Source organism: Myotis nattereri, assembly GCF_964212035.1.
Source record: "Myotis nattereri genome assembly, chromosome: 3".
Lineage (NCBI taxonomy): Eukaryota > Metazoa > Chordata > Mammalia > Chiroptera > Vespertilionidae > Myotis > Myotis nattereri.
This window is the reverse complement of record NC_138077.1, coordinates 138,208,731-138,228,977: the sequence shown is the minus strand read 5'-3', so window position 1 is coordinate 138,228,977 and position 20,247 is coordinate 138,208,731. Positions and strand designations below refer to the sequence as shown.

The 20,247-nt window shown below is 39.6% G+C and overlaps 1 protein-coding gene across 3 annotated transcripts in view; it reads right to left on the bottom strand.

The window, feature by feature from the left end:
* RNF144B (ring finger protein 144B) overlaps window positions 1–20,247 on the bottom strand; it is a 181,888-nt gene that overhangs the window by 14,673 nt on the left and 146,968 nt on the right. For all 3 annotated transcript variants that reach the window (XM_081085586.1, XM_081085587.1, XM_081085588.1), the window contains 2 exons: window positions 13,634–13,738; window positions 3,669–3,729 (listed from right to left, as the gene is read on the bottom strand). In XM_081085586.1, the coding sequence (XP_080941712.1) occupies window positions 3,669–3,729; window positions 13,634–13,738 (166 nt within the window). The remainder of the gene's footprint in view (window positions 1–3,668; window positions 3,730–13,633; window positions 13,739–20,247) is intronic.

Below are 20,247 nucleotides of genomic sequence, written 5' to 3'. Positions count from 1 at the left end.
ATTTAATTACCAGCTGAAATAAATCAAACTGTTTTTAATTTTTATGACCCACTGCATTTTTCATTATGCCAAAGTTAATTTGCTTTCTGATATCTCATCGAAAAAGGTTTTCGGAAGATAGTTAAAATGCAATTGAATTAAACCGATCAGAATTAACATCTGCTCCAGGAAATACACTCAAGCAGAGGTGGCCATCAGCACAGGGGTTGCTCTCAAGACAGCTGAAGACAACCACAGAATTTCAAACTTGGAAACAACTTTTTAGACGACCTAGTATCCACAGAAGTTAGGAGTTTGTGTAATGGGGTTAATGAGTATCTGGTGGGGTCCGGCCTTTTTTAACTCCTAGGACACCATTAACGATAATCATGCTACTAAATAGACTTTAATTCCCACTATCACCATGGGAACATTTTCTCTTCAAAGCAGAAACTTAGAAGGCTTCATCTCAGCAAGTCATGATCTCCTTGGAGGAGCCAGAGAAAGGGGGTTCATGCTTATAGTAACAGCATACTGTAGGGAGAAAATGAGTATGATAAGGTGGTGTAAATGAATTAGCACTGATTATCAAATTTCTATACAACTCTCTAGAATGTAGGACGACGAGCATGGAAACATGCTGGGAAAAATTGGGACTAAGTTGAAAAGAAAACAGAAGTTATTAATTACACTATACACTCAGCCCAAGGTATGATTCTGGAAGATGCTTTCTTATTTTAGTTCAGAAAACTGGGGGAAAGGGAAGATTTAGTGGTGGTAGTGTTTTATATCGACAACAATAACAATAGCTGTGATAATTTACTGAATGCACACTGTGACCAAGACACAATAGTTACTCATTCTCTACAGCAGCCCCATGATAATCATTCCATTTCATCCCCATTTTATGGATGAGGAAATAGAAGTGTGCAAGGAAGTGGCACTTAACAATGTGCCTCTCCTTCGGGACCCCTTTAGAAATCTCATCTGACATGCAGATAAATGTCCTTCCTGCAGATAGTTTAGATTTCCCAAAGAAAACTGAAACACCGACAGGGTGCTCGTTTAGATTTAAAACTGGTCAATAAGAAAGAACTGGATGGTAAAGTAGAGGAATCGTGAAGCTGAGAAAGTGTTATCACCAGAAAGCACAGACTAGCTTAGGAAGGGAACCCTAGACTTAATCATTCACTTACCACAAAATACCAGAAAGGCAGGCTCACACACACACACCCTCCCACGCACACACAATAAGAACAGGCTTGTGATCAAAAACTATAAAAAGGAAGATGACTAATGAGAGATGGGAGGTGTTAAAAAAAACAAAACACTGAACTAATGATAAGGTCATTAAGTGTCACAGTCTTTAAAAAAAAAAAAAAAGCCCTAGGACATCAAATAACCACACAGGGAGCTCTGGTAAGACAAAACCTTACTAAACCTTACTGCTCAGGCACAAATGATGGGGTGGGAGCATTTCACCAAGGACAAATAAAAGAGTGAGGTGAAACCTGAAGAGCCATATCATAAATGAAAGGAGGCTTGTGAAAAATGCTGAGAACAAGAGGGCTTTCAAGGAAAGATGAAAGTAGCCTCTGGAACTGCACTTGGTACTTAGTGCATAATAGGTGCTCACTACATAAAAATGTAGGTATTGACTATCTGAGTGAATAGGACAGGATTAGCAGGATTAAAGGAAAACAAATCCTTATTTTACTTCACTTTTTTATAAAGAAGAACAATCTGGCGCTTAAAATGTTTGTTTCTAACCACTATATAATAATATAACTAGCCAAGAATAGACACCTTAACCTATCAAGGAACTAAAGGAACTTGGAGTTATAGTAAGTAAAACAGGGTCACAAAAATAGAAAAGGTCCTTAAGGACTAGAGATGGATAATCTTAGCCCAATTTTTGAAAAAATTCTTTTGAAAAAGTAGATTCTGGAAGCAAGAGTAAAGCAAAATTCTAGCATTAATCATCACCCATGTGTTTTGAGAAGCAGTAGAAAGTAAAGCAGTAAAAAAAAAAAAAGTAAAGCAGTAATCACTAGCACATGCCAAACTCAGTCCCTAATATTGGAAGGCTGACACAGAAAGGGAAAGCCACAAACACAGCAATAGCCAATGGAAAGTCACGGATGGATGCAAAGTGGATTCACAGAATAACCGATCAATTCCAAATGGTGTTTCTCTGCTTTGTATGATTTGGACCCATTCAACAGATTTTTTTCCTCACAAAGATTTAGTCAAGTGTAAAGTGAAGTAGAGGACAGTTAAAACACAGGATGATGCCTGGCGGTGTAGCTCAGTGGTTGAGCGTTGCCCTATGAACAGGAGGTCAGGTTTGATTCCAGGTTAGAGCACATGCCTGGCTTGTGGGCTTGATCCCAGTAAGGGGCATGCAGGAGGTAACCAATCAATGATTCTCTTTCATCACTGATGTTTCTATCTTTCTCTCTCCCTCTCCTCACCTCTCTGAAATCAATAAAAATGTATTAAAAAAAAAAAAAAGAAAGAAACACCGGATGACAAACTAAAAACTGAGAAAAGAACTTGGTATGCAATAAGAACTGGACAAAACTAACAATCATTTTTATAACCAAGACCTCAAAATAGCCTAGCTGATAAATCTTGCGTTTGAGATGAATATGAAGTATATTATGTAACAATGACACATGTACAACTTAAAAAGAGTACCCCAATCAAGTAAACTTTATTGTGTAGCACTGAATTAACTTAAATTTACTTAAAATGTCTATTTTCTAACATAATTATTCCTCCTTGTTTACATTTTAGGGATATACTAATTAGCTAAAATGCCTTTTTATAAATACACAAATGGGTGAAATAGTAAATTTTATGTTAGACATATTTTACCCCAATAAAAAAACTATAGAATTTTTTAAAGTTTTATAGGTGAGGAAGCTTAGACAGAGTCTATGTGATACTAGGCAAGTTTCAACTTCTTCAACTGTAAGTTTCTGTATCTCTAAAATAGTAATAATGAAATCAATTGTCAATTCATGGGAATCTCTTAGGGGCATCTGCCTAGAACTTGTGAGAAAAAATAAATTCCATGTATGAGTAAAACTATGTGGTCCTCTTAAAATGCCTCAAAGCAGAGATGTGCAAGAGCACCTATAAAAGACAGTTTGGCTACAAAGCCCGCCCAACTTGATTGTAACCAGACTGAATACATTATCATAGCTAATGAAGAAATAAGCCAATCACAAGTAGGGATGAACACTACAAGAGCATCCAAAAGTCCCAGGCACTAAGCAAAGTCTATCGACATCTATCCATGCGCTTACTGGGTAAAAGTGAGTCTTGGCCAATGATTTTTCATGTGTGCCTCATGTAGGGAAGGTTATTACTGCTGTAAAGATGGATGTAGCTGTGAAATGCATATTAGCCCCTCCCCTTTCATCTCTCTCTACAATCAATAAAAACATATCTTTAAAAACCAATATAAGGAAAGTTCTACTTCCTGCGAGTCTGTATTTTTTCTGGGTGTGGCTGAGAAAGTTGAAATTGTGTATTGCAATTACAGTTTTCCCCTTTCCATGTTACCCTCGTGGCTTTGTTGACAGCCCGCAGCTGCCTTAGCCTTCCATGCAGGTTAGTGGGAAGATGACAGGTGTAAAACCACATTTACCATTGGGTTAAAAAGAAGAGGGCATACATACCTCGTTCAAATTTTAACCGCTGATAAAGCTGAAATTGATCCACAGGTACCAAACAGGCAATCTGAAACCAGACACATTATAAAGATGAGATTTCAGTCATCACAGTGGTCCAAGTTACCAGCCTTATAATTCCTCCTTGTTTGGCTTACTGTATTCTCTCTCTACAAATTAGTTTGCAAATGTCTTTGGCGCAGCAACACAAGCAGCAATCCCTGGATCATCCCCAACCATCTGCCAGGGCTAGGAGTCGCTCAAGGCACCAGTTACAGAACTGACTGATCACCTTCCATTCTTCAATCAGCAGCTACTAAGACCAAACAATGAAATCTTTCGACTTCCCGAATTATTTGTGGGCATATGTGAAAGATGCTCTTTTTCTCTTTAGATTCATTTAAGAAATTTTTAAAAGATTATAGTTCTAGTTTTAGAATCCTTAAATACTAAAGTCAGATAGATAGTGAGTCAGGAAGTATGAAAACTTCATCTGTTGCCTAAGGAATAGTACCTTCTAAGCAACGTACAAATCACTTATCCTGACAAAAATTATTTCAAGAGGCCCTTGATTATCATGCATCGCCATCCATGCCCTGGTAGAAAAGAAAAGCTGAAGATGTTGCTTGTGTCTAGGCTCCCATTTCCATTTCTGATAGCAAAGTGGACCAAAGGTTCATAAATAAGGATTCATAGCGAACCAAATAGCACTGCAGATTAGTTACTTTTAAGTTGCATTTCAAAGTCAGATGCAGGCAAAGCTAACTGCTCTTAATGTGGCATTCTAAAAAATAGCAATACCATTGATGTCAACATGTAAATATTTTGATATGGATTAAAATATTTATAACTGAAAAAAATCTAAGAATTTGATACAGGACACACCTTGGTAATTTTGACTCTAAAGTACTGCATATTTTTGGTTAAAACATATGTTGGTGAAAGGTCTTGCAACTAACGGAAAGAAGTGTGCTTTGAGAAAACCGGAGTAAAAAAATGAGGCAGCTAAAATTGTACTTAGCAAATATAATACATTTTAGAAGGCATTCAAAGTCGAATTCTCCTCCTCACAAAAATAAACAACACATTCATTTATTTTGTAAATGAATCAACTTTAGTTAAATATATGAAGAGCCACAAAACAGATAAGTTCTGTCTTCTCCATTTTAAGTAGAGCAAAGTAAAACATAAATTTAATTTCATTATAAACTTTTGCTCCATTTGTGAGGGGGGGAGGGAAGAGAATGTTGCATTTTCACCTGGCACTTTAAGTAAAACCTCCTTAGCAATCACTAAAAAATTATGGTTAATTTTATGAGTCTTTTACCATATATTTTGTTAAAGTATGTTTACCTGTTTATTCTACTGAAAGCCAGTTTTGTTTCAACTGTTATAATATTACCTGGACTTCTTTCCTAAAAGACAAAGGTACCTCAAATAAAATGCATTTGGAGACAGAAGTTGCAAGCAAGTGAAAGCGTGGGAGGCATTAGGGGATCAGAGTTTAGTTACTGACTTAGTCAATGATTCATTTTAGGTGGAGGACAAATAATCTAATACTACTTTAACTTTTGGGCCAAGGTAACTTGGGAGATGGTATCATCTGGGCCCAAGAGACCTCAGTGATATTCTATAAATCTATTTTTAAACCCCGCCCCCCTTTAAGTGATTTGAGGTTTTTGATTCTATGGGACAGTTTTATACTCTTCTTACACCTTCTATAACTGTTTCTGGACTGATGAAGACTTTCTTCAAACTCCTCAAAATCAACCCTTAAAAATGCTTATTTTTTTCAATGACAAGCAATTTATATAACAGCTAAGTCAGTAACAGTTTATAAAAAGACAAAGCAAATAGGAGGAGATAAATATTTTAAATACAGAAGGAATGCTACTGTAAACAATGACCGAAATCAATGCAGTAAAAAGTCAACAATAGTAGAGCTGGATGTTTAATGTTAAGTAAGAAAGACAAATTTCACCAGAGGACGTATTACTGCCAGCAGGAAAGTCAGAGGCCTCTAATATATTTTGTCTTTCACTCTACTTTGAATCTCCTATTTATTATTTTTTAGGTTCGAGGTTTGTATAGAATTAAGCCTTAATAAGGTAAATCAATTTTTCTATTGAACTCTGTGATCACACAAAGTCACGTCTATCACTTTTCACTATGTTTGATACTTCTGGAATAAAGAGAAGCCCCAATATACACTATTCTCTCCCCACCCCTGCCACTTAGACTTGCATCTTCTCCAGGGACTTGTTGACAGTCTATTATGGCTGGAAGCCTGGGGATACAAATGAACAAGCCGACATAGAAGCTGTCCTCAAAGGACTTAAATTACTGAGCGAGGGGGGGGTGGGGGGTGGGGGGGCAATAAAGTTTTAAGAAAGATCTACTCCTCGATCTTATCATTTGTTGTATTTCACAGATAAGAGCTAATTTTCTGAAATGTTTCTATCACACTTTTGGCTTTAGATGAGAGAAAGCTGGTTTAGATTTAAAGAAGATTCAAAGATGATGATCCAAAGTATTGAATTCCCATTCCCTTGCCATTTGGAACTAAGTCGCTATTGCTCAAGGTCTGTCACAATTATAAAACTGAAATAAATGTTTTAGTATGGTTATTGAAGGCTCCATCAGGCAATAGGTTAAAGGGCTACTCCTTTTTTAAAAAATATATTTTTTTATTGATTTCAGAGAGAAAGGGAGAGGGAGAGACAGAAGCATCAATGATAAAAGAGAGAATCATTGATCAGCTGCCTCCCGCATGCCCTCTACTGGAGATCGAGCCCACAACCGGGCATGTGCCCTTGACTGGGATCGAACCTTCAGTCTGCAGACCGAAGCTCTATCCACTGAGCCAAATCGGTTAGGGTGGGCTACTCCTTTAAAAAAAAATTTTTATTTTAAGGAATCACAACGCCTCTAAAATTAATTGTGAAAATGAAAATCCTAGAGAATAAGAGATTATAAAAGGTACCTTATGGTATAAAATTATCCTTTTCCTGCCAACCAAGAAATTCCAAATCACTCAAAAATCATACCAGGACATTCCTTTTTAACTTTATTTTGAAATAATTTTAGACTCAAAAAAAGTTGCGACAATTATATAAAGTTCCTAAAGACCCATTCCCCCAACTTCTCCTAATGTTACTAGTAACACCTTACATAATCATAGTTAATTATTAAAATAATAAAATTTTCATTGATACAAAATAATTAAACAATCTGTAGGCCTTATTCAAATTTCACAAACTGACGCACAATGTCTTTTTTTTTTTTTTCAGTCCAGATCCAATTTAGGACATCACCTTGCATTCGGTTCCCTTGTCTCCTCAGCCTTCTCTAATCTGGGGCAGTTCCTCAGTCTGTATTTGTCTTTCATGACCTTGACATGTTTAGAGTCCAAGCCAGTTATTTTGTACACTGCTCTCCAATTTGGCTTCGTCTGATGTTTTCTCATGATTAAGTCAAGATTATACATTTTTGGCAAGAACATCACAGAAGTAATATTGGGCCATCAGGAGGTAAATGAGGACAACCTGTCTCATTAGTGGTGATATTAACTTTCTAACTTGGTCAAGGTAGTATCTGCCAGGTTGCTCCACTCTTTGTAATATTATAGGGAGACTAGAAGCCCTCATCCTGGCCTGCAGGGATTGGGCCAAAACCGGCTCCCTGACATCCCCTGAGGGGTCCTGGATTGCGAGAGGGAGGTTCTCAGGTGATGCACCCCGGAATCAGGCTCCCTCCTCTCTGGTTCTGGGTGCGTCACCAGAGAACTGCCGCTGCCAAGTGACTGCAGCTCAGCAGCTCCTGCATTGAGCATCTGCCCCTGGTGGTCAGTGCACGTCATAGCTACTGGCCAGTCAGCCAGCTGCTTAGGCTTTTATATATATAGATATTTTGAGATTCTGCAAATATGTTTCTCATCATACCTCTGGCAACTAATTTTGTATCTATCAAAAACTCTTACCTACTATAATTATTACTGTGCTTATTTGCTTAATGATGATTTTCTATATCCATCTCTATTTGTTCATTAGAATTCTGCTATAAGGAAGAAATATTGTAAATACAATATATATTTTCTTTTAATGAAATGGTTAAAACCCAGAAGCTAGGGAAAGCCAGGAGGAGGTGAAAAAGCCCAGACTTTACTTAGTTTTGACCCTTTAAATTATACCTCTGCTACAGTTGTTTTTAAAAATTAAAAAACCAGGTTGAACATGAAATACAACGGATCACTATATCTGGAGATGGAATTGACCTCTTGTAGATCATTACAAATCTTGAGGTGTTATGACTTGCAAAAATACTGGCAAGAGAAACAGTACTAGTCTAAAGGATAAGTGTGTTATCACAATATTACAGAAACTAAGAATGTTTCCTATCTCAACCCAGAAAATAACTATTTCCTAACAGAAAAAGAAAAACGGCCCACTTACCCATTCACCTGAGTAAACCAAGCTCATCTCCTTACCTACATACTACGTTTCAAATCCTGGATGAAGAAACAAGAGGGCATCATTGAGAGCCAGACGGCAGGGCCCACTGGGAAAGTGAAGGATGGGGGGGTCCTGGAATTCCAGGGCCAGGAATTTTTTTCACAGTTTCCTGCAGAGGGTGGGTTTGTTGCTCTTTTTTTGCCCCTTCTGCAGAGGCCCCAGTCCTGCTTCCCACAACATTGCCTGCCTTTCCCCTCGGCTCATCTAGTCTAAAAGCGACATGCCTATGTGCACATCCATGGGACACGTTTGATCCATTGCTGCTTAGTCTTCTTACATTTGCCCTTAGTTAAAGAAGAAGCTTAGAAACACTATTCTCCACTTATATGCAGTTTTTAAACCAATTTTTTTAAATGTTCTAGAACAAATTTCAGTTAAGAACCTCAAAGCTATCTATTGATTCTGGCATTGCAGATTCCTCTATCCTTCTCCACTTCGAAGTTTTACTCTTCTCCAGCCAACGTGTACTGCAGCCAAAGGTCATTATTATAGACAGACCTAACCCCATTCTCTTCAGATCCTGAACCTCAGTAACAGAGATATGGCCACTTGCCTGGGCACCCTCCTCTTCCCTCTGCCCCAGCTCTACACTGTAATAATAAGAGATGGCAAGTGCAGGCAGTGCCAATGGGTGATTTGGAGGGACCATTTGGATCTCAAATTCCAGGAGCCACCCTCAATGAGCATGCAGTATGTATGAGTAAAAACTGTCTTTATTTTACAAATGTAGCTTCAAATTCCCTAGTACTGCACCCCCAACCCAACCATCCCCTATCCTAGTCTTCCAGAGTGCCCCACCCTAAGTCCCATCCTACAGAATTCTGGAGCCCCCATGCTTGGCGAGAGCAGCTTTCTTTCCTCTGGTGCCTGCTGTGCCACCAGCAGTAAAGGCAGGCTGGTCACTGAGCTTGGAAGGAGGGTTGGTGGGTGAGAAGCTGTTCCTGGGCGTCCACTGCTGGCTGACAGTGAGGAGAGGTTCCATCCTTCAGGCCATGTCATGGTAGGTACTCACCACTCAAATTTACATGGTCCAGACCAGGCGTGGGCAAACTACGGCCCGCGGGCCGGATCCGGCCCGTTTGAAATGAATAAAACTATTCAAAAAAAAAGACCGTACCCTTTTATGTAATGATGTTTACTTTGAATTTATATTAGTTCACACAAACACTCCATCCATGCTTTTGTTCCGGCCCTCCGGTCCAGTTTAAGAACCCATTGTGGCCCTCAAGTAAAAAAGTTTGCCCACCCCTGGTCCAGACCAATGGCCCAGGCTTTCCCAGCAAGTGATGATACGTTCCTTTCCTAAGACTGTAAGGGACCTGCTTAAAGTAGTCATTGCCTCATTCCCAAGGCTACTGACTTCGAGCAAAGGCCTTGCCTGAATGCAGTGATGCTGTCAGAACAGTCTGTGTCCTGCCTTTCATAATTCCACGTTGGACAAGAACCCTGCATCGAGTATATCAGAAATGCCCTGCAGAGCAACAGCTGAAAGGACCAGATGACACAAGGAAGGCAGGCTTTACTTTACCCTGGATCCCGTGGAGCAGCTTCAGGGGCATGAGCTCTCCAGTAGCAGGACCTCCCCGCAGCTTCCATGACATTGAAGAGCAAGCTGCCTTTTCTACCATTTCCTACATAAGCAAGGAGTTCTGCAACTGGGCATTCAACACTTTGCTGATGAAGCTGTTTCTGATAAATGAGGCAGAGCCCCAGCTGAGCCAATTTGAAAGCATTACGAAGGCAGGCAGGACCTAAAGCCTGCAGGAGGCAGACAGAGCACAGCCAAGGGTATGAACTAGATCCATGCAGTGAAGCATTTGAAGGAAAGAGCTTAAATTCCTTGTGTCTTTTGAAGATGAAGAAATGTTATACTTACAAGCATTTTCTAAGACAATAAATAATGAAGAACCCTGTCTTGTAATATAAATAGCAGGACAAAGGGAACTTAAGCCTTAGCCAGAATTATTTTTAACAAGCAAAGTATATTTACGTATTACCTGAAGAATTCAACATTTTTTAAAGGCAGAACATGGAGGTACAATCCAGTCAAGCATAATATGAATATGCCCCCTTGTGATGTATTCAATAATATTTATATTAAGAGCTCTATCCTATATAATAAAAGCCTAATATGCTAAGTGTCCGGTCATCTGTTCAAGCAATCAAAGTGTAATATGCTAATGATATGCCAAGGCTGCGCAACCACTCACTATGACGTGCACTGACCACCAGGGTGAAGACGCTCCAACTGGTAGGTTAGCTTGCTACTGGGGTCCAGTCAATTGGGACTGAGCAAGACGGGCCAGACATGCCCTGGATCCCTCCCGCAGTCCCTTCCCGGCTGGTCAACCTCCTGCATCCCTCCCCAACCCCGATCATGAACTGGTGGAGTCCCTCGGCCTGGCCTGCGCCCTCTCACAATCTGGGACCCTTTGGGGGATTTTGGAGAGCCGGTTTTGGCCCGATCCCACAGGCCAGGCAAAGGGACCCTACTGGTGCACGAATTCGTGTACTGGGTCTCTAGTATTATAATAATAACTATATATGAGGAAAGCTTGATGTAAAGGAAATCAGAAAGGAAGGCACTACAGTCCAAGTTAATGTGTGCATGTGTTATTTGCATTGAAAGGAGTATTCCCATATAAACTAATGAACCTACCAATATCTCCAACATAATCTATTCCTTTCTCAATTCAAAATCAATGACAATCACCACTATCACTCTTTTTTTTTTACTCTGAAAATACAATTGTAGCAAGTTAGTTAAGAACATGATTACAGCACATTCCTGCCCATCTTCAGCCATGCTCTTAGCAAGACCAATACGTACAGAAAGGTCAATTCACACCCTCAGGTCCTCTTTACTAATCGAATGGGAAACGGACTTTAGAGAATTTAATAAATACCATATTTTCATTAGCAATGTTTTTGTTTTACTTTTTCAAATACCCTTTTATAATTTTTAAGAGCCACCATGGGTTTGTTTGGTTTTAACACAGCCTAAAGTAAAATTGTCTCTAGAGTAAAACTGGGTAAATGGAATCAGAACTATGAAAGCGTGAATGAGAATGGGTCCAGTGGGGAAAGGGTAAGGATTAAAAAGTAGAAGACAACCGCAGGGAAATGTGGAAGAAAATGTCTATACTAAGAAAATCAGAGAAGTTACTAAGCTTTGTCCCAGAGAACTGTGAGATAAATGATGGCCTTTACTCACATTAGCCCTGACATTTGATATCCAAAGTGTTGATGGCTCGTGTTTACTAGTCATATAAAAATCTAGACCAACACTACACAATTGAACTTTCTGCTATGATGGAAATGTTCTGTTCTTTGCTATCCAATCTGGTAGTCAAGAGCCACATGTGGCTACTGAGCTCTTGGAATGTGATTAGTACAACCAAAAGAATGAATTTTTTATGTTATCTAATTTTAATTAATTTCATTGTAAATAGCCACATGAAGCCAGTGGCTACTGGATCAGACAGCACAGGTGTAGAATATAAGACTGTGATTCATTTCAAAGGCTTGTTTTGAAGCTTCACCAAACCATTCATTTTCACTTATATTTAGTATATTTTGCATACATGAATTAAGTAAAATTTCATATAAAGCATAGCTCTTGCTGCCTGATCCATGTCATGCTTTTCACTTTTATAGTCAATTTAACATCTCTCTGCTGGGTCAGGAGCTACCATGAGCATAAACAGCATTGGGCCTGTCTCATTTACCTCTCTGTCCTGGCGTGTACCAGGCACACTGTGCATGCTTAATAAACACTTGTTCACTACTGATCAAACATCAGAGAAGTCAAAAAGGAGCATCTTTCTTGGAAGGATTATGCATAGAAAGACGATCCGGAATACTTGGATCTCATTTTAAAAACTATTTGCAAGTTGCATAGATGACTAGTACTCTTGGTGTCTAACCTAATCTTTCCCCACTTTAACTTTGTTCTGCCCATTACTCACACAAAAGTAAGCAATATTTCTCACTAGAGCTTTACATATTCAATATTACATTTTTATTTTAAAAAAAACAATTAATTCATGATTTTCTTAAAATGAATCACTTCTAAATCATTATGTATTCTTTTGATTCTTCCCTAAAAAACACTTCAACCTCGCTTGTACCACTTTGCTGATATTCCATGAGCTAAACGCAGGACCTCCAGAGGTAAACTGATTAGAAGTGGCCTATAACATTTTTCTGACTGCTTTTCTTACAAAGCAAAAAATTATATGTAAGAGTACATGAATCTGTAAACAAAACATTTATATACACACATGCACATATACACACTCACATACACATCCACTCATATACACATATATAGCTACACACATGCATGCACAATTCAGCTTCCAATGATCAAGTCCTTTATCATATATTCTATTATCTACCTGGTTCTACTCTTAGAGCCCTATAATTGCGGTGGTCAGAAGAACTGCATTCGATTTCTAGCTCTTCTACTTTTGTAGATATGTATGCACTTTTGGGCAAATTACTTAAACCCTCTGGGCCTAAGTTTTATCAGTTTGTTGAAAAGATTAGATAGTATACTGGCTATGAAAGCACCGGAAGAGTCCCTAATGAACAGCAGGTGTGCCGTGTTTGCTGAATGAATAACTTATTTCATGGGTTTCTTGGGACCTCTTTGAGACGCTTACCAACTCCCTACAAATGGACAAGAGCTGGTTATCTTCTCACAGTGAACAGGCTCTGAAGATTAAAGGCAGATTTAAGGGCAAGTTATTGATCAGGGACTGAAGAAACAAAGGAAAGGGATATATCACAGTCTTTAAAAAATGGTGGAAGAACTCACGGAAAAAAGAAAGACATTTCTGATGCCTGATAAATATTAAATGAAAGGCCTTTCTCTGCTCTTTAAAAATGGCTCAACTCAGGCTACCTTCTAGATTATTGTCTGTAACTGTGGCTAACCTGCTATCTGATTATCTTCGAAGTATGAAAGATCACAAGACCACTCACTATTTAGCCTCTGAACCTCACATTTGGCAAATTTGATTTCTTCACCTTTGCCTACCTGTTCAGAGAGCCTTTATAAATAGAATTGAGGTAAATAGCAGCTTTAAAAGTTTGTACAAAGAATCCAAAGGTGAGTAGCAATAAAGTACTGCTTTAAAAAATTCATCTCTGTCTTTTGTTTCTAGACCAGCCATGGGCAAACTACAGCCCGCTTGAAATGAATAAAACTATTGAAAAAAAAAGACCATACCCTTTTATATAATGATGTTTACTTTGAATTTATATTAGTTCACACAAACACTCCATACACACTTTTGTTCCGGCCCTCCGGTCCAGTTTAAGAACCCATTGTGGCCTTCGAGTCAAAAAGTTTGCCCACCCCTGGTCTAGAGTCTCTGTTAGGGAAGTACATAGAGGCAAGATCCTAGGAAATAATGTCAAGAGGAAAGCGGGGAAGATCATGGCACTCATCCATACCTCAGCTTCCTGCAGGATCCCGTGGTTTAGGCACACCATGTCAGGGCAAGTGATGGGAGACCCACATCCGTCTCGGATTGCCAGCTGCATGTACTGTTTCAGGCACTGGAAGTTAAGAAGAAAAAAGACAGACCATTACCTGCCGCATTACAGTAGCACAAAGGTTACAAAACCACCACTGCCTCTCTTCTTCCTTACTTGGCAGCCCTGGGGCTCTTGTACTCAGAAAACATAAGTTATCACAAGTGTGAATGCTAAGACCTATCACTTTGGAAAGAATGCAGAGACAGGCAATTTGGTATGACTTCATCGTAAGAAAACTGGGTTTATTCAAGGCAGCAAATTCCTGTAGGCTCACATTTTACCCACCATAGATAGGGGAAAGCCTTCTTTCTTTCTTTCTTTCTTTTTTTAAACTTATTTGACTTCCCAGTTTAATTTTTACCTAGTGGTCCTCTCCCTCAAAGTTTGCCCAGAAATAGAACTGTGACCCTTGTGCTGAGCTAGCCAAACAGAAACAAAATGAAATTAAGTCAATGACTTATCTGGAACACCCTTAACAGCAAATACACCTGGAAAAGATCATGCAAAAGACAATTTGGGAGACAACTATGGGCCTTGGTGAAAGCTATGGTGAGGAGGTTTGAGTACAACCTGGTTAAGGAAGAATTTAATAGGAAAACAGAAACCCAGAGAGGAGGGGCGGGGACCAAGAGGTCAGAAGGGAACAGTAAGAATACCAAGGACAATTTGATCTACTCATTGCCTGTTGCACCTGAATCTTGGGAAGTGGATGGAAATGTGAGTCAGACTAAGAAGGTAGGCGAGGGACTGATATAGCATTATGGAAATCTCTAACTCCTCTCTGCTCCCTCTCAACCCACCCCACATGCCCACAGGAAATTGAAGGCCATAGTTTCAGAAGATAATGCTCTTAAGAAATCTGTAAGTTGGCTTCTCAATTTCTAGTAATTTATTCATAATTGGCCAGCTCTTTGATATAAGCATGATGGGAAAAAAATCAAACTCAAATATTTGAAAAAGACACCCCCAAAATACATAAGCTACTCAATGAATTAATGACTCTTACAAAGTGATTATCTATATATATAAAAGCATAAGAGACTGGACAACCAGACAACTGGTTGACCAGTCGACCAGCTGGTAGCTATGATGTGCACTGACCACCAGGGGGCAGGTGCTCAACGCAGGAGCTGCTCCCTGGTGGTCAATGCGCTCCCACAGTGGGAGTGCCACTCAGCTAACAGACTGGTGCCAGACTCTGGGCTCATGGCTAGTGAGCACAGCTGCAGCGGTGCAAGCCTCTCCAGCGGACACTCCCCCTGCGCACCCGAGCAGCGGCAGGCACCGTGGGACCAGGATGCGTGGGAGCAGTGTGGTGCCCAGCCCGTCTCAGGCTCCTCCCCGGCCACCTGCCATTTCGCACACTACTTTGTGCGGCGCAGGATCGATGTGGACAGTGGGCTGGAGCCCAACGAGCTGTCGGGTAAGGCCGGGCTGCGGCAGTGCGGAGGCCCACTGATCCCCGCAGGCCAGGTCGAGGGACCCCACTGGTGCACAAATCCGTGCACTGGGCCTCTAGTTATTTATAATTGAACTTGTATCTTTCAAAATTACACATCTATGTATCAACCTACTACATTAAAAATATTATTGTTGTACCAACCTTTTATAAAAACTTAACTACTAAATAAATTTTATGGTTAGAATACTGATGACATAATTATGAAACCTAATTCTTTCATTGACCATCTTTATTCATTTTCTCCATCTGAAATTAAAACTCACATCATGATTGTATTTCAGAAAAATAATCACGTATTTATCTGACTGAAATTACTGTTACAATGTACTAATGAATCAATGACTAGGGCAAACCATTTAAACCAGATTTTCATCTCTTCTAATAGTTAATAACTCCCTTCTCCAAGGAGTCAAGCTTTTTCTATGATGCTCATCACAGAAAAAAACACCCCACTGGAAAATAACCTAAGTATCCAAAATAGAAGAACACATAAATAAATTATGCTAAATTCATGCAAGGAAAGCTGAAGAATTACAAAAAATATTTTCAAATTAATTTCCACTTGTATTGAAAATTTATAAAATTGAATCTAAGCTTTCCCAAGAGTTCACAATGAATGTACTATTTGCCAATATAATGTTCTTAGGTACACTGTAACCACAATACATAAAACCAATGAATTTTTAAGCTTCCCACAAGTACTTTCCTGGCCACAATATTACATGACCCATGATTTTAGGAGAGAGGTTAGAGCTGTATACAACCAATGACAGGGTGAAATTATATAAATTCCATTTACTCTGTTGTTAAATGCTAAGAAACGCTGGTTCTAGAAAGAGATTTGTAAGTACCGGTTGCTAAGGAATGCTCTAGGGCAGGCACTTACACTCCCTCACCAGGGGCCTGCATTTCTATTCTAAGGCAAAGAGGGAAAACAACCAACTCTAGCTATTGCTTCTTATTAAATTTTCACGTACCTTAGGTTCACGATATGTCTTCTATTAGCTTGCACTAAAAATTTAATCTTGAACTCTCCCTCTCCTCTTCAAAATCTCTGGCTAAAGCACAAAAATACTGAAAACATACCCATGAACCCCTGTGCATGTTACACAAACCAAACAATTCCAGAAGAGACTGGCATCTAGCTTATAAATAAACACAGAGGAACACAGAAAGAGAAAAGGAAAAACAATCATCATTTAGTCACATTGAAAAAAAATTATATTGCAATAAACAATAGCATTAAACAAATGTCTAAATATGTAATTTTCAAAACAGCTAACAAAGTCTATAGGAAATGTTTCAAATAGAACATCTCAAATATCCTGATGACCAAAGAAAGAAAGAAAATACTTGTCTTTTAGATTGTCAACATTTCACTTCGTTAGTTTGATAGAACATAACATTCATTAGGCCATGAAGTGCCACGTACTAGTATAATAAAGACCGTTCCTCAAAATCACTCCACAGCCCTCAAGGATTCAAAAGAGATCTAACCAAGAATTTAACATCAAACACCCGGTGAGCCAGATGACTTGTATTATCTCCTCCAGCTCTGAGAGCCTATGAATTATGTACAGTGAGACCTTCCCAAAAAGAGGTTTTTCTTAGACCCCTTTCAGGTGCATATTTTTCGATGTACCAAAAAGCATTCTTTTAAAAAAAAATGTTTTTATTGATTTGAAAGAGAGAGGAAGGGAGAGGGAGAGAGAGAAAAACATCGATGTGAGAGAGAAACTTTAATCGGCTGCCTTCCAAATGCACCCCAAAGGAGGATTGAACCTGCAACCTGGGCATGTGTCCTGACTGGGAATCAAACCAGCAACTTTTCGGTACATAGGACAACGCTCCACCAACTGAGCCACAACAGTTAGAACCCAAAGGGCTTTCTTTATAGGTGTTCTCATCTATTAGCTGGACAAGGCAAAAAGGGCTACAACATTTAGACAAAGCTCCTAAGAGATCCACCCAAAATAGTATACATATATACATATATATTTACTCTAAAGTTGATCATTCTCTGTCACTAGATTTTATACCTTTCTTAAAAATTTTCTCTAAGAAATAAAGCACTACAATGAATAGTGAAGGGAACTGGATTCTAACAATTAAGATTGAAGTACAAACTCTAGTTTTCTTCAGCATCTTGGGCAAGTCATTAACGTCTCCAGCTATAACATTTTCAATTATAAAGTGGGGCAATACCACTTGCTGGGCTTCCTCTTACAGAAATAGAGAGTCCTTCATGAAGGTAAATACATGAAAACACCATGAAAAGTAAAAACAGGTATGCAAACATCCTATATAAAAAAGCGTAGTATGCAAATTGTCCCCTCGACCAGAGTTCTTCCAGGAGTTCAACCAGGGAGCAGGCCAGCCGGGGGGAAGGGAGGGAGGCCCTGGCCGGCAGCCGCTAGGGACCCTCCCAGTGCACGTGGTCCTCTAGTAAAGTATTATTGGAGAACAGAATAGCTGTTTCTGAAGTACAGGTAGGCATGCAGAAATAAAAGTCCCCAAACGATGCAACCCCCAGAAATTAGTTTCATGATGGTGAGGTGGGGAAGTGAGAGGAGAATACATATTGATGGAAGGAAGGAGGTAATGTGTACTATTAGCTGAAAGTTTAAATTGATCTTGGATGCTTCTAGATGCAGATGCTGGGGTTCTGAGGTCCAAGAAGGACTGGCAGACCACCTGGATTGAAGCTGAGTTGGTGCACTACTGACCTTGGGTTCCTCAGGCCTCACACAGCCATCTATGGGAAGGAAGGTGATGAGGAGGAAAGTACCTTGGGTATAAAAGTTTGCTTTTTATCATTCCTGGCACAATGCTATACACTAAAATAAATATTTAACAAAACGCATACTAACATTTCTCTGCATCAGTACACAATTACATCATAATGTCTCAAGAGTGTTCTAAATAACATCTTATATTTAGGCCAATACTCTGTTTATTCCAGTTCAGACTATGATCTCTACACATGATCCAAAAATAAAATCTTTGTTGGATGCTGTTGACTTAAATTATTAATAAACTCAAGATGGTGTATCTCTCATAATTCAAAAAGCCTTTTAACAAAGCATGCTGGTTTGAAATGTATAAAAGTTTGAAAATTTCCAAAGAAATCAATAATCTATAGCTAGACAACTTGTTTCCTGGTATAGTATTATCTTACACAGTTTTATTATAAATCCACTTTCAGAAACCTTGGCTTTTCACAAATACATTACTAGTGACAGGCATCACCTTCCTACCCCTTTGCCAACCACATAGGACATCAGAGTACTGACAGGAAAACCTGGCACCGGATGATTAAAGAGAAGTCCCCAATCAAACAACAAGCCATAAGTACAGTTAAAAAGAGACCAGAATTTTACAGTCTTCATCCTTACGCATCTCATATTCAGAAAGCCTTCCCTGTCTTGTTCCTCCATCTGGAACAGTGCCCAGCCCCTCGGCTCTCACGGCACTCTGACACCCAGCTAGCACAGTACTTCTCAAACTGGGTGCAAAGGTGTATTCTTGGGAGCCCAAGAGCCCACCATCACAAGGTTTTTTATCCATTTTATGTTTCTTTAGTAATATGAATACAAGCATACTTTGAACCATCTCAAGTAAAACACCATTTCTATTCCATTTCAATGTTCATACTTCTTCAAGTCCTCACTGCTTTGCCAGATAAGAATGCTCTCATTGTCACAGGCAGATGAAAAAGCTATGGAAGTATCTGGACCCAGTGAAAGCTGTACACGTCAAGATTCTTAGTGATTCCAACACAGAAGAGTCGCCAGATCATTGAATTACCCCTTGTTATTGGAACACACCAAACTTAGCCTAACTGTAAAAAGTGATTTAGTGGAAACTAAACATCATCCATCACATTAATGTTAACTTAAATTTTGTTGGTCTATAATTTTAGTTAATATGCAGCTTATATATTTACTAGAGGCCCAGTGCACAAAATTCATGCATTGGGTGGAGGAGTCCCTCAGCCCGGCCTGCACCCTCTCCAATCAGGGACCACTGGCTCCTAACCGCTCACCTGCCTGCCTGTCTGATCACCCCTAACCCCTCTGCCTGCCTGCCTGATCGCCCCTAACCACTCTGCCTGCCTGCCTGATGCCCCTAACTGCTCCCCTGTCTGCCTGATCACCTCTAACCACCTCTGCCTGCTTGCCTGATCACCCCTAACTGCTCTCCCCTGCCAACCTGATCACCCCTAACTGCTCTCCCCTACCGGCCTGATCACCCCTAACCACCTCTGCCACAGCCCCTGCCACTGTGGCTTTGTCCAGAAGGATGTCCAGAAGACATCCAGTCTATCTGATCTAATTAGTATATTACCCTATTATTAGTATAGATTCTGATGTTCTCATTTAAAAGATATGTCTAAATTTGCTTGTACCTTATATTATGTTTGCATAAGTTTAAGTGAGACTATAATAAAAGTAATTTTAAAGTAGCTCAGTATTGGAGTTTCAATTATTTTTCACTTCAAAAGGAAACCCTGTAAATCCATCAAAAGGAGGAGAACACTGTGATTCTCAGTGGCAACACAGCTTGTTATATGACATTTTCCCTCAGGGACTTACCAGAATATCAGACTATCCAACGAGAATTTTATAAACTGTACAAACAAACACCCCTCTCCCTCTTCTCCAGAAGAATTGGCTCTTCGTCCCTACTTCCCAATATTTCCATCCTAACTTAGGTAGTAACACCAGATGTTAACAATTGAATGATGTCATACATGTCAACAGTGCAGCGCTTATCACCCTGCCCTGCAGGGGCCTGTGAACTAGGCTGTCTCCCCAATAGCCCAGGAGTTCCTTCAGGGTCTGGATCATATCTTATTCCTCTTTATATTCCCTAGAAACATCTATCTCAGGATCTGGCACACGGCAGACACTCAGACATCTGTGGGAGTTGGAAGGCTGACTCTACCACCTACCAGCTTTGTGGAAAACTTCTTCAGCTCCAATCTCTAAGCCATATAAACCCAATCCACCTGCATCCTTCCTCCCTTTCCTCTTGACACTCAGGAGCCAACTCTGCCTTCGAGGGC